At 52.2% G+C, this 25,992-nt stretch overlaps 1 protein-coding gene across 5 annotated transcripts; it reads left to right on the forward strand.

Moving 5' to 3' along the window:
- The first annotated feature begins 2,648 nt into the window (after nucleotides 1–2,648).
- Nucleotides 2,649–25,827, forward strand: Lrtm2 (leucine rich repeats and transmembrane domains 2). Of its 5 annotated transcripts, XM_008839754.2 has the most exons (8): nucleotides 2,649–4,104; nucleotides 6,825–6,924; nucleotides 8,723–8,853; nucleotides 10,066–10,290; nucleotides 10,764–10,896; nucleotides 13,572–14,162; nucleotides 17,620–18,094; nucleotides 24,378–25,827. In XM_008839754.2, the coding sequence occupies exons 5-7, from the start codon at nucleotides 10,830–10,832 to the stop codon at nucleotides 18,072–18,074; spliced, it is 1,113 nt and encodes a 370-aa protein (XP_008837976.1). In that variant the 5' UTR covers nucleotides 2,649–4,104; nucleotides 6,825–6,924; nucleotides 8,723–8,853; nucleotides 10,066–10,290; nucleotides 10,764–10,829; the 3' UTR covers nucleotides 18,075–18,094; nucleotides 24,378–25,827. The 5 variants fall into 5 exon arrangements, with proteins under 5 accessions (XP_008837976.1, XP_008837975.1, XP_008837977.1 ...); XM_008839753.2 differs by lacking the exon at nucleotides 24,378–25,827 and having other exon boundaries at nucleotides 17,620–20,047; XM_008839755.2 differs by lacking the exon at nucleotides 24,378–25,827 and having other exon boundaries at nucleotides 10,101–10,290; nucleotides 17,620–20,047.
- The last annotated feature ends 165 nt before the right edge of the window (nucleotides 25,828–25,992 follow it).

The raw sequence follows: 25,992 nt of genomic DNA on the forward strand, positions 1-25,992 counted from the left end.
TCTTCTGTTGCTCAGTGTAAGTCTTATGGAACCATGTAATTTCCAAGCTGGAGGAGGCTCTGTGGGATTCTAACATGGGAAGTCTGGAGAAGGTGGGGTTTGATTCTGTTTCAGTGAAAGTCAGATTTCAAGGCCACCTGGATAGAAATGGGGGGCGGGGCTGAGGCAAAGAACAGAATCTTCCCAATCAGGTTCCACCACCAGAACTCCAAGGCCAGCTGTCTATCCTTTGCAGAATTTGGGATGTCCTGGCAGCCTGCTGAGCCATTATGTCTGTGTCACCACCAGCATTTCCACTTGTTCAGAAGTAGACCCTGGCTTTCTACCTGAAGCCTGGCCCTCCTTGCCATGTCTGCACTTCAAGACAAGTTCTTTGCCCATAGCTGTCGCTTCTATCAGTACACACAGGCTTCAGGTACCCCATAAGTCTGTACATCATACATCATCTCCCCTGCGACCATCATGGTCCAGTCTGTGCATACCTCATCTCCCCTGCAAAGGACCTTTGTGAGGGTCCCATCTTCTCATCTCATTCTGACCTTTCTGTGATCCATTCTCCACATGGCCACAAGTGTGATCCCTCGGAAAGGCAAATCCTACCACTTCTTTGCTTGACACCCATCCCCCTTTCCCATTTAGAATAAAATTTAGAGCCCTGAAAACTTATGTGAGCTAGCCTTGCTGGTGTGTTTGATTTCAGCCTGAATCATGTTCTTCCTCAAACATGATCAGCACGTTACTACTCCAGGGCATTTTCATCAGCTCTTGTCTCTTCCTGGAATGTTCTAGAAGTCTACATGGTTGGCTGCCAGCATCATCAGATCTGAGCTCAAACCTCATCTGCTGGCAAAGACTTACTTGACCTCCCCAGATAAAGCAGCTCTCCTTGTTTGCTCTCTAACCTATTGCTAACTTTATTTTCTAAGTCACATGACTTGTTTATCTAGCTGATGTCTCACCCCATGGAGCAAAGGGATCAAGTTCTGATTCTTAGAGCAATACTATCATATAATGGGTTCAATAAATGTCTTGTGGGCTAAGTAAATAAAATCAATTTGTGTCAGCCACTTGACTGGGAGGCAAGATCATGTCTGACCTCACTTCCCTGCCTGCTAAGTTCAGCCTTCCCAGACTCCTCTCTCCTCTATGGACCCCCCCCCCCCCAATTACTCACCCATGCTGACCTGCCACCTTTCCTGTCACCAGGAAACCAGGATAAAGTGAGAAACAAAGCAGACATTCCTCCTAGTAAGAATGGCAAGATGCTGAAAACAGGACTTGGTACAGAGGTGGGAAGGGAGCAGGAGTGCAGAGGCATCTTCAGAAATGGATTGGCCCTGCCCCAGGCTCATACCCCTGGGCTTTAAACCTTTCACATCCTGTTCACAGACAGAGCTCAGTCTTGAGGCTCAGTATCCCTGTTCTGCTGGGGTAATGGACTCTAGAGATCTGTAGGCTCTTGGGGACAGTCTCTCTGGAACAGTCACTTGGGAGGAGGACCACTTTCCTGAGTCAACTCCTGCCGCCTGTTGTGTGGCTACATCTGCTCAGAACTCTTGGCAAAAGGAAACAGGCCAAGGAGCCAGGGAAGGGAGGGCGTCCTGAGTAGCTTCCCTGGGGTTTTTAAGAGAACTTCCCTCATGCTTGAGTCTAATTGGACCCTGTTTTAGACCTTGAACTTGGTTTTCAGGGGACCTGCTATAGCCTGGAAGAGGAAGGATGAATCTCAGACCTTTCTACCTACCCTAGCCCACCTGGAGCCTTCCCTTTCCCCTGCCCTTCCTGCCTTGGGCTGCATCTTGCATTTCCCCTCCTGCTAGTCTCTCTAGAGGGACCTGGTGCCTTCCTCTAAGACCCCATTGTTTTAAGATTCCCCTCAGCTGGGCTCATAGACAGCCTAACTTCAGTAAGACCACAGGCAGTTGGAGGCTCAACAAGAGGTACACAGTTGCTCTAAATCCTGTTACCTCAGTGCTGATCTGTCATCAGGGATGGCAAAACAAAACAACCACTCACATGTACCACATGCACAGACACATGCTTATGCACTGAGCTTCGCTGGGGGAGGGGGGGGCGTGACCTTGACGGTCCAGAGTTCCATCTTTTCTCTGCTGCCTTTGTACCTGTGTTGCTCCTCCTTGGCCTGCATCCCAGCCAAGTGTTGGGTTTATTGGACAAAGACTGTGGTGTAGGAGGGCCCTGATTTCTGCAGCATTAGCAGATCGTTGCTCAGTGAGTTCCCAGGCCATGGGCTGTCAGGACTGGAGGTGACATAGAGCTCAACCCATTTGCTTATTCTACAGGGCAAGAACATGGCAAGTCTCTGGATTGCCCAATTAATCACTTAGCTAGTACCTATGTGAAAAGCAAAAGTGTAGACTTAACTCACAAGAGGGCCTAGGGCTGTGGGTACAGGGAGAGGTAAGGTCAGTTACCTCTTCTCAAACAGCTCATAACATAGAAAAGATGCCACTGAAAGTCACCATAACATTTTCTCCGTGATGAGAATCACAAAGGTGGCCCCGAGAAAATGCCTTGGAGAAACTAAGACCCATGCAGTAGCCAGGGACACTTCACAGCTGAGGGGACATTCGGGTTATTTATTTTTTATATTTACTTGTGTGTGTGTGTGTGTGTGTGTGTGTGTGTGTGTGTGTCCTGATGACAACCGTTGGGAGCCTGCTCTCTCCTTCTACTGTGTGGCTTCTGGTAATTGAACTCGGGGCATCAGGCTTGGTAGCAAGTACTCTTCTCTGCTGAGCCATCTCACCAGCCTGGAGTTGAGTTTTTAAGGAGGAGGTGGATCACTGTGGGCAGAGAGTATCAGGCTTGAGAAGGACCTGCTTCCTGAGACAGGTGGTGGGAGTGTTAGGGCAGTGGCAGCTTCCCTTGTAGGAGGGGCAGGGTGCAGGGAACTTCAGAGTAGTTGGCCAATATCCCTCAGCCCTCTTGGATAGCAGTCCTGCCTCTGCTGCTCAGGTCCATAGTATAGCAGAGTCCTGTCCTGAATCAAGGGGTTCTCTGACATGGAGGAAGGACACTGGGACACATACCCCTGGCCACAAGCTAGACTCTCTGCTGATCAGGAAGATTTTCAGAGTGCCAAGGAATGGAGGTACATGCTCCAAGCTGGGAAGGCCTGCACTCTTCTGGGTTCAGATGGGCCACTTTCCATCCAAAGGAATATCGATTTGCTGGACAGCTTTATGTTGATTAGGAGATGCCTTTGCCTTCTCAGATTGCCATCTTTCCCCTTCACATGTCTGATCTATCCCAAAGAAGAATGAACCAGCTCCTTCAGGGCTCCTCCTGGACACTGAAGCTTGGGGTCTGTACTTGTTGAGCAACTCGTCCCCAAGTCTGCAGCTGCCCATCCTGGCAGCCCTGCTCCCCTAAATAGTCCTGGCTTGGAGTGGTCACACATTGAAGCCCCAGGACCCTCTCTGAGGGCCCTCTGTTGCTGGGGACTCTAGGGCCTGTCTTTCAGGAGGAGTTAGCCTGTAAGAAGTGTGTTCTTCCTTCTCCCTGCTGGGCTCTGACACAGGAGACAGATTCAGTGTCCCAGAAGGCCTGGGAACCAAGTCAGTTCTAGATGCTGTAGTTTGGATCCTGCCCCTCTTTCCCCAAATAGAAGGGACAGAAACAGAGTGAGGGACTGCTGGGAGGTAAGGGGAGGTACTCAGCTGCCCTTCTGGTCTGGGGCAGCATCCACTCACCCGCCGACACTGACACTCTCACCGCTGCAATGAGAGCGCCCCGGGTCCTGTGCGCGCGCCCGAGAGGCTGCCATCGCAGATGCGCCCCAGCAGTCACTCCACTGCGCTCTCTCCTCCCTCCGCTTGCTCGCTGGTGAGCACGCGCGCTCCGCTCCCTCTGCCTCTCCCCCTCTTCAGTCTGTCTTCCTCCCGCCCTCCTTTCCCTTCAGTTTGTCGCTGACCCCGCAGCCCCCTCCCCGGCAGCGGCAGCGCAGCCCGAGGGTCCGCCTCCTTCCAGGGGCTGCGCTGGCTCCCACTTCTCCTGACCCCGACTCCGCGTCCGGTGTCTTCCTGCCAAGGTGCCCATGTCCAGCTCCATGGTCTAAGCATCAGGTCCCATTGCAGAAAGGTGAGTTGTGAGCGGCTGCTGGGAAAGAATAGGGCTGCCTCAAAAGAAGGGATGGCTGGGGTATGGGAACTGGGGACCATCTATGCTGGGCCACCTGACCCTGCATAATCAGCAGGCACTTCCTTCCCAGGGCAGTTACTGGGGCGGGGGAAGTCACTCAGGACCAGACACCTGGGCAACCCAAAGGTACATAGCATTAGAAACTCTGACCCCACCGTACTGGGGACATAGCTGTGTATTCTGCTAGGGAGGTGGGTGGGGGGACGGGGAGGAGAGCAGTGCTGGTGCCAGATGATGGCCCCGGGTGGCATAGAAACCCGTCCCTGCAACACTGGGAGCAGCAGCCAGGGGAGGGGGTGGGCAGCTTGGGTGCTGGAGACAGGCTAGCATACAGGGAGGCCTGCAGTCGGGGGTTTGGGGTGGAGGTCCCACTGAGTAAGGTGTGGGAATAGGCAGGGCCTAGCCCTTTGCGAAGGTTGCCCTGGGTGGGCTCCCTGGCCTTCGGGTGGCTGTCCTTGGACAAGGGTGCAAAGCAGCCCTTCCTAGTTGAAACAGGTCCTTGTGGGGCCTCCCTGGTGGGGGTGTGGCTGGGAATGAAGGAGGGGAGTCTAGTAGCTCTCCTTGCAAACCCTAGTCTTGCTTTTATACATTCAAGGACCAGGCAAGGGAGCCAGGAATGTGAAGAGCTCAGGTGGCCACAACTGCACACCAGTCTTTGCAGCAGGTGGACCAGATGCCTGAGGGGCACTGGACACTCGGGGCAGTGTGCAGCCAGGCCACATCCACTTGGCTGCCTGACTCTCAGAGGCATGGACACCCAACTCTGAGGAGGTCCTTGGCTCTGAGGATCCCCAGGCCCATTTCATAATGCAGGATTCTGCCCAGGAATCTGCAGTTCAAATTCCTGTATGGTCGGCAGGTCTGGGGCTGGCTCTGATTGGCTGCTCTGCCTCCCACCCCCAGCAGCCTGCATTCCAGGGTGGTGGTGGGGATGTTGGCACCAGGCTGCCAGGGCTTGTTGGGCATTGCCTTGTGTGACTCAGATTGACAGGCCCACAGCTTAGATAACTACAGCAGGTGTGGGGGAGGGGAAGGAACCAGCATGTGGCAAGGGGGGGGGAGTCCAGCTGGTAGGGAAATCCAACATCAGCTTCTAGGCTGCCAAGAAGAGCCCAGTGCTCCCACCCCCACCTCCTCACTGCAGGAGGGCCTTGGCTCTGCCAGAAGAGGGAGACCAGGAAAGCCAGGCAGCAGGCAGGGCAGGGAAAGAGGTTGGCTTCTTAAGCCCCACAGCTGTGTTCTTTCACGTTTAGCTAGAGGCTGTGTCTGGTGTTCCAGATAAGTGGACCCTATTCTCATTTCTTGGGTGCCAAGACCCTGGGCCAGGCTCAGCTGTTTTGGTCAGATGGGTGGTAAGGAAGGGCACAAGAGAGGTGTGGGTACAATGCTGGAGATAGTGGGGATGAGCCAGGGTTCACTCTTGGTTCCTGCCCAGGGAGGCAATGAATGGCCCCACCTGGGCTTTAAAGGTCTCTTGGGCCCCTTCACTTCACAGAACAGCTCCTGTGTGTGTTGGGTGACTCCAGGATCTTCCTGCTCTGCCTCTTAGGGATTCTTTCAGGGACAGGGTGAGTTTGACAAGGAAATGTGGTGCAAGAGTCTGAAGTGAGGGAGAACAGGTGCACTGAAAGAAACCTGGAGGCGACAGCCATGACTGTTCCAAGCACATATCTAGAAATGGTTTTAGAAGTGGTTTCCCTGAGCATGGTGTGTGTGCTTGGGGGTGATGGGTAGGGGACAGACCTTGGGTGTCTCCTGCAAGGGCTCCATGGCCAGACAGGTGGCAGCAGCCCCAGGGGACACTAGTCTCCTTTGTTCTGGGCCACGTGGAATTCTGATTGCTCAGACCAGATGTCCAGGCTCCCTGGAGCCCTCTGGGGTGGGATAGTTGGACACCGCCCTTGTAGGCTCACTGTTCTGTCTCTGCCTCTCACTAACCTGAGCCTTCCTGTAGAATGAAGGTGGTGGAGTAGAGTGTGCAGGCCTTTCTGCTCCCGCTTCTGTGGGTCTGTGGTGCTGAAGGTATACAGAAGCCTTGACCAATGGGAGATACCTGGGAGGATGTGCACAGCAATTGGCCCAGGAGTCAGAAGGCTGAAGGCACTACTGGCTCCATGTTGAGAACACTTGATTTGAGGGGTGATGAGAAAGGGGTGAGAGGAAGGTGTGAACCCTAGGCCTGGGGTGAGGTTTTTGGAGGTTTCTAGCAGAGTGTGCACCCACGTCATGGGGTGGGTTGGCCTCTATCTGTAGGAGAAATTGGAGGGCAGGTGCACCCTGCTATCCTAACCTTGGTGTTCTGCAGAGCGAGCCTGGCAGGCTTCTCCAAGCTGGGGGAGGGGGCAGATGAGTGTTCAGGGGAAGCAGCTCCCACGCCCCATCTCCAGTGGGTGCAGCAGCCGTTGGCTGGAAAGAGCGCATGGAACCTCTGCACCTGCCCTGCCCCAACCCCTCACTCCCTGCCCACAACACCCTAAGCTCCCAGCTGGGAGGGATGGTCTGCCTTTCTCTCAGTCCAGTATTGCAAAGCCTGTGATGGGACTCAAATGGTTACCTACTCAGCTTCAGTGAAATAGTGATGGGGAGATGCCATGTAAACTGTAAAGTTCTGTCTGAATGGGGGCTATATGTCCCTGTTTCTGATTTTGCTTTTCCCTGAGGTGTGGGACCAAGGCAGGAGCTTATGAGGACAGCTGAGTCGGCAGCTTTGTGGCTGGGTATCTCAGGCCCAATCTTCATCTTCTATTTGCCTAAGCTTAGGTAAGCCACTTAATTTTCCTTGCCTCAGTTTCCCTATGATGTTGATAATAACCCTAACCTCATTGCACTGTATGAGTGAGTGCTAAGAATGCTGTACAGTTCCTTGACTATGGCCCTTGTCTACCCACATAAAGGCTTCCAGGAGGCCCTCAAGTTGGTACCCCTGCCCCGCCTCAGGCAAGATTAGGGTTAGTATTAGGATGAGTCTCTGGCTTACTTTTTTTTGGATCTGCCACTTTCTGTCCTAGTTCCTCCAGGCTCACAGCCCATGCGATCCCTTAGCTGCCTAGCTTAGAGATGGACCAGCATAGCCCCTTGGGTGGCTGTCAGGCCCTAGCTGGGGTGGGGGGCTAACCTATACCTCAAACCTGAGTATGTCCCTGGGCAACCCTGTCACCTGGTGATTCTGACTTAGTCCAGTGGGACTTGAAATTCAAGATTTCTAAAAGGCTCCCAGGCTCTACTGATCCTACTGGCCTTTGAACATTTAGAAACAAGAGATCAGAGTGAAAACCCTATGTTTCTGGTTTGGGAGTTCCCAGGTTTCTACTTCTAGTTCACATCAGCCCCGTTATCCAACCAGAAGCTCAGAGGAGGCCAGGGACCCTGCTGGGCCCAGCTTCACCCTTTTGGTCTCTGTCTCTGGGGCTGGGACAAAACTCAGATGAGCTTTCAGAGCTGATCCTGCATCCAGAATCCCATGAGCTTTGAGCCTGGGGAAGGACCCCCAACTCTCTTCTGGCTCCCGTTCCCCTCACAGTGTTAATTTATTCCAGCAGTTGGTCAGTTCCTGCTGCATTAGCTGTCCTTTGGTTCCCAATATAGGTCACCCCTTTCCCAAGGAGGCTCTTCTGTTCTGGGGGAAGAAGGCTCTTTTGCTGGGAGGTGTGTGGGTGGGCATGTGGCAGAGAGGGGTGGGCATGAGGCAGAGAGGCTAGGAAGTGTCCCTCCCTCGCATGGCCCTAAGGGTCAGGAAGGCACAAAAATCTGTTTTGAAGCCACAGGCTAGTAGAGGCAGGTCAGCTATTTAGAGGGAGTCCTGGACTTGAAGCCCCTTTCCTCCAGAGGATACCAGTCACTAGGATCATTTCTGCCACCTCACCAGAAAACATCCTGGGTCTTTGTCATTTGCTTGTGGCTCCTGGGCTCCCAGGTAGAGTGGCAGTGAAGGGGTGGAGTGGAAAGAAGAACCTTCTTAGAGTCTCGGGTGGAGGTCAACCTGACGGGGCTTTTCCACAGCCTGTCCCCCTGTGAGAGGGCAGAGGAACAGGAGCAGAAGCTGGCCTGGGCTTCCAGCTCAACTGAGCAGAAAAATTAGCCTGGCTTTGCAGCTGCCCCGTGGGACTCACAACAAATCTTCCTTCCAGGCTGGAAGTGTTACTGAGCCTCCCCGCTGGGGGTATCCTAGAATTGTGAGGCACCCTCCTCACATCTGAGAAGAGTTGGAATGCTGCCCACAAGGCATGTATACATGTGTGGGCATGCCATGCATACGTGTGTATGCTAGCAGATGCCGAGCTGCACAGCTCTGTGGGTATTTGTATGGGGAATGTATGTGTGTATGCACATGTTAGGACGTGCCTATTGCACAGATGTCTGTATGTGCCTACCTCACTGTGCTGCATACAGTGCTTCAAGCCTGTGTCTCTGCCCACCGGAGCCCCTTCAGGCTGACAGCAGGGAGTGGGTGAGCACCCTGACTCAGAAGCCTGGAGCCCATCCTGACTTACCATGTACTTGTGGCAAACTGGTCATGTCCCTGTCTCCGGGCAGCTGTGACTTGCCTACTATTTTCCAGGTACTGTGACCTATGATGTGATTGATGTTCTGAGTGAGGGATGGAGGGACAAGGTGACAGTGGATGCTGATGTCTGTGATGGAAGGCCTGTCAAGGCATTGTGTATGAGGAGCAGAAACACACTGAATACGGTGAGAATGCCATGCAGTGAACACTTGTGACAGTCCACAGCCTGGGGCCAGTTCAGGTGCTGTGAACTTGATCTCTTGAAATGGGGAAGGAGACCCTGTGCCTCATACCCATCATGGACTCCAGGGCAGGTGGGAACCTTTGCCTAAATTCCCCACGTGATGCATACTTCACATATGCTAACTTAGTTTCCACCCACTGAGTATCAGATTGTCACTTTTAGAGTTGGAAAGCTGGGGCCCAGAGAGTTTAAGCAGCGTGTTGGAAGGAGAGGGCAGACAGGGTTTTGAACCCCGAGACTCTGCCTGTGAATCTGAGTCAAGACAGCAGTTAGCAAACAGGGACCAAGCCATTCTAACCACTGAGTTCCAAGGTCCATCCACCCACATGGCAGTAAGGGATAGGCCACTACCCTTAGCCCCTAGCTGTGCTGAGTTATGGCAGCCCCTGCTGGATTCTTCACAAGCTGCTGCCTCCCAACTGGGAAGTGGTGGTGGTGGTGGGGGGAGATGAAGTCAGGGCTGGCAGATGGGAACTGCATTCCTGAGCAAGGTGCCTTGTTGGGAGCAGAACAGATTATCCTGAGGGGCTGCCACATAGGCCACAGAAGCACAGTCCACCTTGATGGCCTCCTAAAGACACTAGGGTGGGACTAGTGGATAGAAAATGGAGTTAAGATAGGGAGAGGTAATGCAAGTATTCCCAAATACCTGAGGGAAACCTGCCCAGGCTACTCAGGCTTCTGAGCTGAATGGTAGAGCATCCTGGCAGCTCCATCTACCTCCTCTGTCAATTCTACTCTGCTATGGCTCTGAGGACTAAACTGGACTATGAGGGCTACAGCTGGAATTACTCAAAGACCGTGAACTTAGCAGTCAAGGAAGGCCAAACTTGGAGCCAGCTAGGGATGAGTATGTCCAGAGAACAGTGCCATGAGGGAGTTGGGGTATACCGCAGTCTTCCTGATCTGACCCGATCCTGGTCCCCACTGCCCCCTGTGCCCTACAGGGGTGTCACCTGTCCTGATGGAGCTGACAGGGTGCAAGCTCTGGCTTCCCATCTCTTATTTCCTGGCCATGTCTGGAGGGAGGTGGGATGCTAAAGAGGCTCAGGTCTCCTTTGGGGGGACTGGGTTGGGCAGGTTCTAGAAAGGGTAAGTAGCCCATTTGTCCCATGGAAGAGTAACCTGCTGCCTATACTTGGCCTGCTTCCAGTCTTCTGCCATCTCGTATTGTCCTCCACGTCTCAGTCTCTCCCAGGCCAGCAGCTGCGGAGCATGAATCCCTGAGCTGAAGCTGTTCTAGAGCTGGCAGAAGACCAAGCATTATCATTCACCTCAAGGTGACAGTGGGATCGAAAGCAGGGGGCCGCCCAGAAACTCATACCCTACTTGTCGTTAGGCACCACGAACAGAAGGACCCGGCCTCCCCAGGGCTATGGTAAGCAGAGGGAGACTGGTGCGTCTGGGTGGAGAAGCAAGAGGCACAAGTGGGATCTGGGGCCTCACTTGTTTACCAGGAGAGACATGCTTTGATTTTCCCACCTGTGATGTGGCAGTGCCCACATGGAGGAGTCCATATTGCGCTGAAATCCTTTTGAGAGCCCACCAGTGCAGAGAGGCCCCAAGGGGAGTCAGAGAAAGATTGGGGAAGGGAATCAGGGATGGAGCGGCAGTTTGGCTGGCAGTTCCTGTGCCCTCCATCCTCCCAAGAGGCAGACATGTTCCCCTGATCCTCTTCTTTACCCCCTGCTCCACCCTGTACCCTCCCAGGACATCATAGCTGAGCAACAGGAGAAGGAATGAAGAGTATGAGACACGCGGGCCTTGTCCCTAACCCCTGGGCTGGAACAGGCTCCAAGTGTCCACCTCCACCCAGCTGGTGTTCTCTCTCTCTCTCTCTCTCTTTCTCAGGACTGACAGGTGGTACATGCTGAGGGGCTCTCTCTCCCCAGAGCTGCAGGGAGTGTGGGGTTCACCATGCTGGCACCAGGCAGTGGCCCCCAGCAAAGGAGCAAGCTTGCCCTGCAGTGGAGGCAGGTCTCCTGTGAGTATCCCAGCATGGGGGCATGTGGGTGTGGGGCATATCTGACAGGGATGGAGCTTGACACTTGACCTTCTTTGATGCCCAGGGTCTTGCTCTGGAGGCCTAGGCTCATGCCCATGTTAAGCAAAGATAGAGCTGATGCAGAGGGCTTTCATGGTCAGGCTTGGAGAAGGAGGCCCTGGCTCTGTCCCATGCTCTGCATCTCCTGACAGTAACAAGCGAAGAGCTTTGCTCAAGAGTGGTCTGGCTTCCTGACCTTTAACTGGGATCTTTGGTGTGTACAGCATGTGTCAGCAGGGGCGGAAGTCAGGCTGAGCCTGGACTATAAGGGGAGCTGCCTTCTACCTTGGCCTCAGCCAACTATCTGAACCTAGAGGCCACAACGGGCTCTGTATGCCTCAAGTCTTCCCAGCTCTGGAGAGGCGCGAGTGGGCTCTTGGGGTATAGCAGTGGAAGAAGGAGCCTTAGGGACTGGATCTGCTCCTTCCTCTGCACAGGAGCACACGGAGATATAGATGTTAGTGATAGCAGCCTTTGTTCCTGAAAATTCCCTTCAAAGGGACAAGGTCAGCCCTGGCTAGTTTGCCCAAGGCTACATAATCAGAGGCAAGAAATGGCCCTAGGGGACATTGCTCTGCCTGACCTCCCCTGGCCTATGGTCCAGTTGCCCTTGCGGCAAGCAGCCTGAATTATTTATTCACCAGGCGAATGGCTGATCCAAGGAGTCAGATCCCTTTCATTCCAGGATCACTCTGACACCTCTCAATACGGGATTATGTTTTCTTGTTACTAGAGCTTTGCTGCCTTCTGAATTTGTGGGGTGGGGGAGTGGAGAGGAGTTGCTCTCTCCTTGTCCAACTGGCAGTGCCTTCTCCAGAAGGGGTGTGCAGTGTGGTGCTTGCTGCACAGCATCCTTCCCAGGGTGCTGATGTCCTGAGTCCCTCTCCTCTCCTCCCCTCTGCTCTCCTCCCTTCATCTTCCCTTCCCCTCCTTCCCCTCCATTCTTCCCTCCCCTCCCATTTTCTCTTCCCTTCCTTCAATTATTTCCCAACTTCCCTCTTCTCTTCCTCTACCTCTGCCCCTTCCCCTCCTTTGCTTTTTTCTTCCTCTCTCTCTCTCTCTCTCTCTCTCTCTCTCTCTCTCTCTCACTATGTAGCTCAGGCTGGCCTCAAACTTGTGATCCTTTGCCTCAGCCTCCTGAGTACTAAATACAGGTGTGTGCACCATGTGGCTTCTCCTCCAAAGTAAAATAAGAAGGATCTTGCTGTTCAGATAGTGTGTGCATGTGCATGTATGTATATGTGTGCATACATGTGCATGTGTGCATGTGCTCATGCATGTGGGTGAGCATGTGTGCATGTATGTGTAAATGTGTGTATGCGTGTGTGTGTGAATGTGTATGCGCGTGTATGTATGTGAGTGTGTTGTACAGGGCAGGTTGACCCATCAATAAATGGGTTCGGAGAGTTGAGAGGTCACAGCAGGTGGCTTCAGGTAGCAAGGAGAGGTCTCCAGGTGGCTTTAATGGCTAAGCTGTGCTCATTTTCTATCAAGAACAAGGTGGCTCAGGTGTCAGCTGTCATTGATCCCACAAGAAGGGCCAGGGAGAGTGTCATCCTCTGGGACCTCAGATGACCAGATGCCCACCAGACAGACTCAAGACTCTTTCATCTAGGTGCTCTGTTGGGTTGGCTGCTGGCCATCCAAGTGGGGCAGCTGGCTGTAGCTTTGACCCTCGCCCGGTCTTCAGCTGGAGTCCTTCCTCTGACTTGGGATGGATGAAACTGGGGGAGCTCATTCTTCCCCTTTCCCAGTGACCAGGCTTCTCTGGTACTTGGCAGTTGGTCTGGCTACAGGGCCACTGTCAGAAAAGGCTGTTGTCCCTTTTGTTCTCTGGGGCTCACTTCCCACCCCTGTCTGCAGATTGAACCCACATATGCTACTCAGAGGGGTCTTGGGCAAAACATGAGTCACGGTAGGATCACCTTTTACTTGCTCCAAAAATGCTGGCTGGCTCCAAGGCTAGATGAGCCTGTAGGCTTCAGAGTGCATACAAAGGTGGAGCCAGTCCTGGCCAGACTCCTGGTGTTGGAGGCGCCCGTGTGGCTTACTCTGACATTCTCATAGTGCTCTGGTATGGGTCCTAGCTAGGTGTGGGTCCCATCTTACACACAGGATTCAGGTAAATGGCATAGCACTTAGGAAGCTGTAGGGGACATTTAGGGCTCCCATTTCCATGTGCGGCACATCTCAGTATCAATATGGCTCCAGGTAGAGGCAGGGACCCAGGGGAAGGACACAGCCATGTGCCACTGTTTTTTGGAAAGAGTTATTCTGACATCCTCAAATCCTTCATTTTGCCAGCATTTGGAGTGTTAGGGGGTCCAAGGTCTGAGGAGCTCAATTTTGGAGGCCCATGAGCAGGGGTGTCACTGAGGACCTGCACGACTTGTCCTCTGGGCTGCCCCACCAAAATGACTTCTTTGTCACAGTGATATCCTTTAACATGAATGTGTTCTTCAGGTCTCCTAATTACCTTGCTGTGTGGTCAATAAACACTCATGCACTGATTGTAGCTTGTGACAAAGATGAAACCAAGAGGCCACCAGGGTGTGGACCCAGAAGGAGGGATAGTGTCTCCAAGCCTGTTTGCTTCTCCCCTGTCTCCTCCCTAGGGATCACCTGCTGGATCACCCTGTGTGCTGTGGAAGTGCTCCCTGCCTGCCCTTTCTCCTGCACATGTGACAGCCGCAGCCTAGAGGTGGACTGCAGCGGCCTAGGCCTCACTTCTGTGCCCCCAGATGTGCCCGCTGCCACCCAAAGCCTTTTGCTGCTTAACAATAAACTAAGTGCCCTGCCAAGCTGGGCGTTCACCAACCTGTCCAGCCTGCAGCGGCTGGACCTGTCCAACAACTTCCTGGACCAACTACCCCGCTCCATTTTCGAGGACCTGGTGAATCTGACAGAGCTGCAGCTGCGAAACAATAGCATCAGGACCCTGGACAGGGACCTGCTGCAGCACTCCCCAAGGCTCCGCCACCTGGACTTGTCTATCAATGGCCTGGCCCAGCTGCCCCCAGGGCTTTTTGATGGGCTCCCAGCTCTGCGTTCCCTGTCACTTCGCTCCAACCGCCTGCAGAACCTGGACCGGCTGACATTTGAGCCCCTGGCTAGCCTGCAGCTGCTGCAGGTTGGGGATAACCCCTGGGAGTGTGACTGTAACCTGCGAGAGTTCAAGCACTGGATGGAGTGGTTCTCCTACCGAGGTGAGCCCCACTGCTCTGTAGGGGTGGCTGAGATAAGGTTAGGAGAAAGAGTAACATGCCTCACTCCTACCAACTTCTCAGAGTTGTCCTCTGCCTTCCATATGTATGATGTGGCATGTGTATGCCTCCACATATACATAAACACATATAATAAGTACATAAAGAAAGTATTTTTTTTTAAAAGGAAGGAGGGAAAGAAGGGAAGGGTTGGGGAAATGGATCAGTTGGTAGTGTTTGCTGAGTTTAGATCCCTAGCACCTATGTTAAAAAGCTGGGCTCAGCAGTGAGCATCTGTAATCCCATTGCTGGGAGGCAGAGACGGGGGTTGGGGGTGTTCTCTGGGCTTGTTGGCCAGCCAGTCTAGCTGAATTGATGAGTTCTAGGTTCAGTGAGACCCTGTTCCCAAAAATAAGGTGGAAAAGAGACTGAGAAAGATGCTTAATGTCAGCCTCTGACCTCCACAGGCACACATGTGTACACACACACACACACACACACACACACAAACTGGAGTTACTGGTGGGTATTGGCCACCAATGTGGATGCTAGGAACAGAACACAGGTCCTCTGGAGAATAGCCTGTGCTCTTAATCATTGAGCCATCTCTCTAGCCCCTAAAAAAAAAATCTTGAAAAAAGCTGGGTGTGGGGGCACATGCCTTTAATCCCAATACTCAGGAGGCAAAAGCAGGAAGATCTCTAAATTTGAGGCCAGTATGGTCTACATAGCAATTTCCAGGCCAGCAAGGACTATACATGAGACTCTGTCTCAGAAAATCAAAACCAATCAACCAACCAAGCAAACATACAACAGATGGATGGATGGATGGATGGATGGATGGATGGATGGATGGATGGAAGGAAGGAAGGAAGGAAGGAAAAGAAATGAAAACTAAAACCATCTGGCAAGTGACTTTACCCATTGAGTCATCTTGCCAGCCCTATTTTGTTGTTGCTGTTGTTGTTGTTGTTGTTTAAGGCAGGGTCTCACTCTTAGTCTAGGTTGGCCTAGAAGTCACTATGAAACCCAGGCTGACTCCAAACTATGTGATTCTCCTTTCTTGGTCTCGTGAATGTTGGAACTACAAAGCTGAGATGCCATGTCTGGTTCCCTTTTTCCTTTTTGGTTTTTTGAGACAGGGTCTCTTTATAGCCCCAGCTGGCCTGGAACTTGCTATGTAGACCTGGCTGACCTTGATCTCACAGAGATCTGCTTGCTTTTGCCCCTGAAGTGCTGGGATTAAAGACATGTGCCACCATACCCAGCCCTTCTCCCTTTCTTTAACCTCGAAAAGTTCTGTAATGACCAAATGAATTGCTCAAATGAATACTTAGCCAGGCACACAATTATAATCCTAGTACTTGGGAGGTAGAAGCAGGAGGATCAGAAGTTCAAGGCCAGCCTGAACTATGAGATAAATTGCCAATAAATAAGTAAGTAAATAAATAAATAAATAAATAAATAAATAAATGGGGTACTGGAGAGATAACTCAGTGGTTGAGCACTGGCTGCTCTTCCAGAGGACCCAGATTCAGTTCCCAATACCAACTGTCTGTAACTCCAGTTCCAGGGGATCCAACACCCTCTTTTGGCCTCTGCAGGCATTACATACACATGGTAAACTTACACACATGTGAGTAAAGCATTCATACACATAGAGTAATAAAAAAAAAAAAGGGCAGTGCATATGAAGTGTTTTGCAAAGTGCCCAGCATAAAGAAAGTTCTCTGTAAGATATTCACTCACTTGTTTATTTGTTAGTGGTATTCATAAAATCAAGTGCACATGGTAAGACGCAAGTTGGCATCCAGCACAAGGCAGCTCCTCAGTGTTTGTGGAATTCACACATCAGTGCTGAAATTCTGAACAGAACATTAATGTTTTCCCTAACTCTTACTTCTTTCATTTCCTATTCAGTCACTAACTCAATATTTCCGTGCTACTCTGAGGCATTAATTAAAAACATTTCACAAACTATTAAGTACCTCACCATGTTAGTCACTACGATAATTCCATTTTTGTGAGTGGAGAAATAATGATTAATGCTGTTGTATAGTTTCCAGTTTACAAATACCTTTTTATGCACACTATCTATTTTAATATCTCTAGCAGCTAACTGAAATACTTATGCTTATTTTGCAGCTAAGAATACTAAGATTTTAATGTAATTAAGTAAGTTAAATAATTTGCAGGAGTTGACAGAGCCAGGATTCAACCTCGGGTCTGCGGCACAGGGAAACAAAGTTGCTCCCTTCTTACCTCCGAGCTCTCTACCATTCTAAGGCATGTGCAAAGGCCTTGGACACATGCTCAGTTGACTTCAGTCTTGCCAAAGCCACCCAGGCAGAGCTGGATACTCCTTGCTAGCTTTAGGACACAACGCTGCCCTATGCACAGCAACAAGAGCCAGTTCCCAGCACAAAAGGGCATGGGATGGGAATACACATCCAGACCTTTGAACCAGTAGACTTGTTTTTAATCTTGCATTCCCCCCACCCCGCAACAAAGATCCTAGGATGTTTTCATCAGCATCCTGGGGTGAGACGTATGTCTGCTGTGGAAGGGGATTTGAGGCAGCTGGGCTTGGAGAGAGAGCTGGCAGTAATAGAGTAGCTGGATGTTTCTAGAAACTGAAAGAAGGCCAAATTCCAACTCTCACTTCTGAGGGGATGTCTGACCAGGTTATTGCCCTTAGTCCCGGCTGGCTTTTTCACCCAGTTAGGTACTGATATTCTCCCTCTGCCCTGCCTGGCTTCCCCAATGTGGTTTGGTGGCCTGGTGCCCATCACTGTCCACACACCCTCATCAGCCTGTGTCTCTAGGATTCCCTCCCCAGACCTCTCTGTGCTAGAGCACCTGACAAATCTAGGAAGACACCGTGTCCCTTCTCACTCCCTGCTCCGAGGTGTTCTCAGGCCACGAAGTCCTGTGTGGAAGAGAGGGATGAGGCAGTGGCTTTGGCTTTGTACTTTGGTAGAGGGAGCATAGGCTACCAAGGTACTGTGTTAAAAATAGTGGTGAGAGTTCACAGATGTCAGTAAACAGGTTCTGGGCAGAGAAGTATAAAAAGTACAGTCAGGGCAGGGACATAACTCTCTATACCATGAACCCTGTCCTTGGCAGACCTCCAGTTGGAACTGTTGTCCTCTTTCAAGTCAGCGTGACCCTGGAGGGGCAAGCTTGAGTGGGATGGTTGTGAGCTTCTCTGTGAAATGGGAAAAATGGTGATGTCCATTCTCCATGGCTTTGATAGCAGTGGTGGCCTCCTCTCTGACACATATCTGCCATAATAGCCTTTGGCACAATTGGTGCTGGGTCATACATCCTCTTGCTCCTCCATAATCAAAGACGACTACATTGCTGGTGGAATTGTACCTTCTTGGGGGTCTTGGGTGAGGGGAAGGGACCCCAGTTCTAGATGCCTTCTCAGTGTCTCTATCTCCTCCCTGGGATGCAGGGGGACGCCTGGACCAGCTTGCCTGCACCCTACCCAAGGAACTGAGGGGGAAGGACATGCGTGCAGTCCCCATGGAGATGTTTAACTACTGCTCTCAGCTGGAGGATGAGAACAACTCCGCTGGACTGGATGCTCCAGGGCCACCCTGCACCAAGGCTAGCCCAGAGCCTGCTAAGCCTAAGCCTGGGGCTGAGCCTGAGCCTGAGCCCAGCACTGCCTGCCCTCAGAAGCAGAGGTACCGGCCTGTGAGTGTGCGGCGAGCCATCGGCACAGTGATCATCGCCGGTGTTGTGTGTGGCATCGTCTGCATCATGATGGTAGTAGCTGCGGCTTACGGCTGCATCTATGCCTCCCTCATGGCCAAGTACCACCGGGAGCTCAAGAAGCGCCAGCCACTGATGGGGGACCCCGAGGGTGAGCACGAAGACCAGAAGCAGATTTCTTCTGTGGCCTGAGAGCTCTCTGCCTGGCCCAGGTAGGACGGCAAGGAGACCTCATGGGCAGCTCTTGAAAAGGCTGTCCTTCCCTCCATCACAGGTCCTGTCTCAACTTGACACTGGTACTGCCTCCCCCAGTTCCTGGGTCCTCCTCCGCCTTCCAGCAGAGCAGCACTTCAGTCTCTTTCTAAGTCTCCCAGAAGCTGACGTTGGGCCAAAGTTTCTAGTGGAAGCCTCTCTCTGGGCCTCTGGTCTTTGAAATGCCTGGGACTCTTTCTAGGCTTTTGATTGCAGGGAAGAAAGGACCGATTCAAGTGCTTCTGCACTGAGCACCCCCCTTTGGCCCTCCTGCCTTGGGCCAGCATAGCTGGGTGACTCGCCATACCTCTTGTTCATCCCCACCTCAATCTGCATTTAGGGCCTGAGAGGGAGGAGCACGAGGGCCAGAGGTAGATTTCTGACTCTTTTCTAAGCCAGACAGATATTCTTAATCCCCTGCAGTGTGAAGTTTGTCTAGCTCTCAGTGGCTGGTGCCAGGGTGAAGACACTGCAGCCCTGTTATCTGGGTCTAGTACTTAGAAACCCCAGGGTGACTGATGGGTGGATACCATCAGTCTGACTACACTGCTCATGGGTTCACTAACTCACTCTTGTTCTGTTTTGCTTTGGGGTTTTTGAGACAAGGTCACACACTATACATGAATTCACTCTCATGGGGTACCACTTGCACAGTCTCATGGATCAAGTCACACCTATACCTCCCTACACTTGTCAGGTGGAAACAGATGCCCTGTGAACTTGGGAGCAGAGGCCTGCTGTCCCCTCGGCCTGGAGGCCAAAGGCCCTCTTGCTTCCTGACCACTGTCTTCCTACGTCATCAGGGGCTAAGTCCCAGACAATAACACAGGGCTCCTTTGAGACCCTCCAAAGTGGGCCAAAGCATGCTGCTGGAGGAACTGCCCGTTGCCATGGCAACTCTCACACCTCTCTAGCTAGGTTTTTCCAGGGATGAGAGAGCTGTGCATGTGTGCACAGCAGGCTTCAAGTTTCTGAGAGCTCAGTTATAGACCACTGGGTGTGCCAGGTGCCTTTTTCCTGCCAGGCTCTGGGCACACCTGGAAGTTTCACTCCTGAAGCCTGAAGCCAGAGCTCTGTCCCCTGACTTTTCCTGCCCCTTATATCACCTCTGTCTTCTCTTTGTGACCTCAGGGCTGGGACTGGGATTTGCTCTGGGATTGGTGGCCCACATTAGGGAAAGCAGGTATTGGGTAGTGGGCCCTCACTGAGGCTGGCTGCCTCCAACACATCCCTAGCAGACTGTAGGGACAGGGATAGGATGACCACATTCTGTTCAGAACCCTCAGTGATGGGGCTTCCTTCCCAGGGGATCATCAACTCTGCCCGGCTTACTGGGAGCTTTTAATTGCACCTGGACTATCTAAGCCAGTGATTAGCTGCGGTCCTACCTAGGATGGAAACTCTTGCCTCCTGGGATGTGCAATTTTTCAGTGTTGCTGTCCTCTGTTCTTAGCTGCCTCCTCCTTAGGCGATTGATATCCTTTTGCAGCTAGGGTCAGGAGATGCTAGGCTGACGTCTTGCTCTGAGAAGGGTTTTGGTGGTGGCCAGGAAGAGGCCAACCAGACACTGAGACAGGGTCTACTAGGGAATCAGGACAGGCTAGGCAGCTCTTTTCTTTCTCCTCCACCCCCCAATCTAGTAGTGGGGACATACACTGGGCCTCTCAGGAGAGCCTTCAAGGTCATCCTCTGGCAGGCAGACAGAGCACAGGCCACTTTTTAGGATCACAGGATCCCTTCAGCTGGGCCAGTCTTCCTTCCTCTTTTGGCTGGTAGGATGATACCAGATCTGGGATTTTCTAAGGGCCTGGGGGAGGGCAGAGTGTTGTCAGTGGTGGTATCTTTAGCTTGAGACAGAAGATTTTTAAAGGCAAAATTATATTTCTGGTTTGTTGTTTCAGAAGACCAATAAAGACTGTATTTTCCTATGTGTTTCCTCGTTTCATCGGGTGGGAGGCGGCGTGGGTGTTGGGAGAACGATGTCCTGTCTTCTTGATGCTCCAGGGAGCCAAGCCATTTGTGGAGGGACATCACCCTGATGCACAGAGCTCTATGTGACAGATGGGCCCCCTGCCCAGTGCCCAGAACCTCAGGGCACTTCTGGGAGGGATGTAGAGGCAGCATCCTGGGTAAGAAGAGGATTGGGTCAAGGGTGACAAGCTCTGGGCAGGGTTGGGCTGGGATTTTAAACCTCCCCACGCTGGAGGCTGGCAGTGTGCAAATGTTAGCATCAGGGCAGAGTGCTGCTTATGGAGCAGAGGCGAACAGAGCCTGTCAGGCTCAGTGTCCTGGGGCATCCATCCAGTTCCTAACCAATGTCTGTCATCTGGCTGTTGGGGCAGATGATGACACATGTAGTGTAAGGTCGATGTCTGCACAGAGGACTCTGCATGGAGAGGGTGGGGAGGTAAGTTAAGAGCTGCTCTGCTGACTGGGTTTCATTAGCCTCACTTGGGGTCGGTGGAGTTTGCTGGAGCCTCACATAGCCAGGGTCACCTTAGGACTTTCAGGACTGATTGCATAAGTAGCCCGCATCTAGGCTTACAAGTGTGGCCTTCCATAGGGCTTAGCAAGCGAAGGGCTAGAATTAAGGACTGGAAAGCTGGGGGTGGAACACCAGGGAGGGAAGAAGCAAGAGAGTAAGGCTTCTGGGATTGTTAATTCAGCCTTGAGGGAAAAGCCAGGCTCCCTGCTGGCCTGTCACCTCCAAGACAAGACTAGTCTCTGACCCAGCTGGTCTGAACTAATTAGTCTTCAGAGGCTTGATGGAACCCTGTCCTTCTCAGGAGCTTCTTGGGATGACAATCCAGTGAGCCAGGAGCAAACTTCAGAGAGATGCAGACCCTTAGGGCACACAAGTCCCTGTAGCCAGGATAGCTCACCTTCTTAGGTGTGGTCAGAGTGGGGTCACCCTCCTGTGGTCTCTACTGCAGCCCAGCCAAATGTGGTCTTCCCTAAGACCCTGCAGGAGCAGGACAGCACAGTGCACTGTTACTGAAGACAAAGGCACAGTTTGCCAGAGACTGGCAGAGGGAAAACAGGCCTGTACTTTCCAGATGCCTAAAGTGACCCAAGCTGCTCCAGACAGCAGGAAAGGCCTCTGGGGGTGTGTTGGTACTGCAGGCCGTATTAAAGCCCAGCTGCTATAGGAACATTCTGCATGATCCTTATTATCCTTGTCTGTGTTCCCCAGCATAGAGGCCATGGAGAACTCAAAATGCACCCTAACCAGAAGGTGAGGGTTTTAGAAATTTTGCATGAGCTGTGCCTTCTCTAAACCTACTCTTCTGTATAAAGTATGGTCGCACAGAGCAGAAACACCTCACAGGTGCACAGCTGCCGTCAAAGTGGAGTCTCTTCTCTGACCGTTTCCTTTTGCTTAGTGCACAAACACCTGACACAGCACCTGCCACCAGGTACTGTGCACACCTGCTTCAGCAAGCATATATACCGAAGACCCCAGCTTCTAGGGACAGTGGACAGGCCACCTACCCTTCCTTGAGCTACAGGCCCCTGCTGATCCCAGCATCAGGGAGGCTGTGCCAGTGGCCAGAGAAAGGAAATTACAAAATGAGATGCAAATGAACTTGCAGTGTCAGGTCTCCAGCACCTCATGCTTTTCCTGTCACAGCCGTGTACCCAGAGCATCAGAGAGACTGTCTGCAGGAGTTCAACTGAAGGCACTGGGACATGGTTTCCATGGCAACCCCTCTTGGCTCTAATTCAGCTCTGAGTTAAAAATTATATCAGATAATTGGAGAGTATGGGGAAGCACAGCCAGCAGCCTGGCCCCGCGTCCCCCGTCTCTTCTGCTGCCCAGGCCTGCAGTGTGGAGGGGATAAGAAAGCCACATCCAGAAAAGTGAGGTAGCCACAGGGCTGCTGGGACCACACCATGGGAGGGCTTTAGAGAGCACATCTGGCCTGGAAGTGGGTCTGGGATTCACATACCATGGGCTACTGGAAGACCTGCTAGGATGTGAGGAGTAGCATCTTACAGACTACCAGGGATGCTGTGGTGGACCTGTCACTGAGCCACCTTCCCTCACTTCTTAACCTATATGGAAATGCAGCAGGAGCCTTGACTTAGCGTAGTCCATGCTCCCTGAGCAGGAAAGCCAGGCCTGTTCCTCATGGGCCTCCATCAATGCTCACAGCTTTGGGAAGAGGCCAGGGTCCTGCCTACCATGATGGCCAGGGCCCTGGGGTTATGAGATAGGTGCCTGGCACCCTGACTCGTAGAACCACAGGACTGAGTGACAATGGATTGCATGGCTTCTTGAGGAACACAGCCAAAATCCAGCAAGGAAGGTATGATCGCAGAGTCTGGGGAGCTCTCAAACAGCAAGACACAGAGGGCAAGGACCATTCTAGGTACCAAGAAACTGCAAAGTCAGGGCAAGCTTATGAGCGCCACTGAGTGCTCTCCTCCCAGAGCTGGCACCAACTCAGCACAGGGGTGACTCTGGGCTCCAAAGGGAGGTAGTCTGAGTTCAAGTTCTAGCTTTATTATTAGCTATGGGACTTTGGGCAAATCATTTCTCCGTGTCTCAGTTTCTTCATCAGTAAAATGGAGCCCCAAAAATATGGCTTTCCCTGCTTGCCCAGAGTTCAAGGTAGAAAGTGCTGAGTCATAAGCCCAGGGCTAGAGCCCAGGGCACTGTCTTAGTGGGAGGATGGAGGTCTGGGTTGCAGGCTCTGTCCTGTGTGACCATGAGCAGGTCTCTTTACTAGGCAGGCACTCTAGCTAAGCCAACCCTGCCTACCAGCCTTTGCCTGAATATTGGCTTTAGCCTCAGTGCAGCAGCGCAGGGGAGCTCCTACCTGCAGCAATGGCCGTCTTCTCATCCACAGTCACTGTTACTGCCGTGCTTGCCCTGACCGCCACCGGCTTGCCTGGGCTTTCTGGGAAAGTAAGGTTTATCAAGTCATTTTCAGTGCCTGGGGAAGAGAAGTGGTGGGGTTGTCTGAGCCCTATCCTTTTCTCGGAATATGAGGCAAATACCAATGCCGGGGTGAGCTGTCCCTGTCATAGAAGAGGTGGGGAGGGAGGGTCGTGTTGCTGTCATGGGTGGTTGAAGTCCACCACCTGTCTTTGTGCAGCGTCCTGAAAGTCCCCTGCTGTTCCCCTGATCTGAACAGATCTGAACCTGTCAGATCAGTCCTCGGCCTCTGCCAGCCTGAGCCACATGAGCCACATCACTGAGACACTGTGTCCTTGCTCCATCCCAGGGCAGCAAACCTGTCTGCCTACTGCCTCTGCTTGGGCTCTAGCAGCTGCTGCAGGCCCTACTGTGGCCTGTCCTTTCCTGTGTGTCTTACCCACAGGAGGTGATGCCTAGTTTGCTTTTCTGTTGCTGTAATAAACACCATAGCCAAAAGTAACTTGGAGAGGAGAGGGCTTATTTCATCTTACACTTCTAGGTCACAGTTCATCACTGAGGGAAGTCAGGGCAGGAACTCCTCAGGAGCCTGTATAGAGCAGAAAGCATGGAGGAATGCTGCTTACTAGCTTGCTCACTAACTTACTCCTTGGCTCATGCTCAGCTAGCTTTCTTATATAGCCTAGGATCACCTGTTCAGGGGTGACATGACCCACAGAGGTCTGGGCCCTTCTACATTAATTAGCAACTCCGTAGGTATGCCCACAGGCCAATTTGATCAAAGCGAAATTCTTTAGTTGAGGTTCCCTTTTCCTAAGTCACTCTAGGTTGCATCAAATTGGCAATAAAATCTAACCAGTACAGGTCTTTTTGCATTGGGGGACAGGCTGCAGGCGTTCCAGAACTGAGTGCTGGGATCCTGGCTTGCCTTTACGAGTCACAGAGAGGGGCAGTGATGGTCCCACTCAGGAAGTAGATGCCATGGATGAGCTGCCATGGATGAGCCATCTAGCAGGCAGGATGGCATCTGACACATCCATGAGGCTTCACGGATCCTAGTTGTTGGTGGCCAACCCATCACATGACCTGCCTCATTGTTACTCTTCTAGAACTTTCTGCCAGATTCCTGAAGGCCTGGGTTGCCTTTCTACATCTTTTAGAAGGACTAGGCCATCCTGGGAGCAAGATTCAGAGGGTGGTTTCATCTTTGCATTAAAGCAGCTTTTTGATTGTAGTTGCTATGTGACCCTCTGACTTCTTTCTTTCTGTCTACCCTGCGCTGGGTTTCCAAAGACCTCTTGTCTTTAGGTCGGAGTCCAAGAAAAGGCCACAGTTTGATCATGTGCTATCCTGTTTGCCAGGTGTCTTGGTGGTGAACATTGCTTGTGACAAACAGATCTCAGAGCCTCCTGGACACAGCTCTCAGAGCCTCCTGGACACTCCATGAAACACAGCTTCGTACCAGCCACTCCGTAGCAGCGGAGCCACTGCTGACAGGACTAAACATGGCTTCATATCGGCTGTGTTGCGACAGTTTCCCCAACACCTTGCTGTCTTTAGCATCTCATAAAAACCTAAATGACACGTGGAGTCTTGGAACTTGAGGCTGTCTTTGCTTCTAGAAATTCAACAACAAAGCCAAAGGGATCAGAGTAGACACAGAAGCCAGCCTCCTCACTTTACTTCCAGAAACATCTATAAGACAAGAATGTGGGGACCCCTGTAGTATTCTTTGGGCTCTGTAGTGCAGGCTTGTGGGAAATACCTAGTCAACCTCTGGGGACCATGGGAATTTGAGTGCTGGGACCAATGGCCACCTGACCCAGAGCCCGGCTGAACCAGCCCAGGAAGAGGTGAGGTATGTGTGGGAGTCATCAGCTTGGAGCCCTGGCACTGGCAGACTGCTGTGTGTTGGCTGGTGGTATAAGCCCTGGCTACAGAGGCAGCTCCTGTGGGCCAGTTCAGCTCAACAGCCCCCAGCCAAAGGGCAGCAGGGCCAGCCTGGAGGTCTGCTCCTCGCTCTGCCTCTGCTTCCTCAGCACCCCCACTCCATTAAAATAAAATTATTTGCTTTCCCTTGGGGAGGATGGCAGGTTCAGAGGTGTCCACGTGGCTTTGAGCATGTGCTCGGGCTGAACAAGTACTCAAGGGCGTGGGAAGGGAGCGAGCTCTTGCCTTCCTCCTCAGCAGTCCCCTTTTGGGTTGCCAGCTTCCCTCTTCTCCTGGCAGCTCAGTTCCCCACCCACCTGCCCTCCTACCTTGTGGACACATAAAGCTTCCCCTAGCAGGCAGCAGGCAGTCCTGGTGACAGCACAGGCAGGAGGGAGCCTGTCACCCTGGCTGGGCGGGGCCCAAGGTCTCACCCAGGGAACATCCCTGGAGTCCGTGGGTGCCTCTCCTAAGGGAGCCCTTGGTTGTAGGAGGAGAAGCTGCCTCCCCACCCTGTGCAACACTGGAAGACCTTGGTCTTAGCCTTGAGAACCACCTTACAGGGAATAAAAACATTTCCTTTCTCTTTCTGCTTCTTATAACCAGGGTGTCAACATAACCTGGACTTCAGTGAGACAGACCCAGGCTCTAGCTTGCACCAGCTCCCTTGTTGTGTAAACTGGATCAAGTCACAGAACCTCTTAGAGCCTTCAAGTCTCCCCATGCAAACTGAGAGACAGCATCATCAGCACTTATTTCATGGGGTTGTATGCAAGAAAATGCTTTGTAAAGCATGTGAGTCGTTGGTACATAGGAAGGAGTGCCATAAGGTTGAAATGACAGGCTTGGTATATAGTAAGGAGGCCTCAGGGGTTGCAGAAGCAGAACCACCTTTCTTTCTGTCTCTCTCTCTCTTTTTTAAGTGAGGTTTTACTTTTTATTTTTTAATTTTATTTTATGTGTATGAGTGTATTGCCTGCATGTGTGTAAGTGCACCTGTGTCATGCAATGCCCGCAGAGGTCAGAAGAGGGCATCAGATCCCCTGA

The sequence above is a fragment of the Nannospalax galili genome, unplaced genomic scaffold (assembly GCF_000622305.1).
Source record: "Nannospalax galili isolate Female #2095 unplaced genomic scaffold, S.galili_v1.0 scaffold199, whole genome shotgun sequence".
Lineage (NCBI taxonomy): Eukaryota > Metazoa > Chordata > Mammalia > Rodentia > Spalacidae > Nannospalax > Nannospalax galili.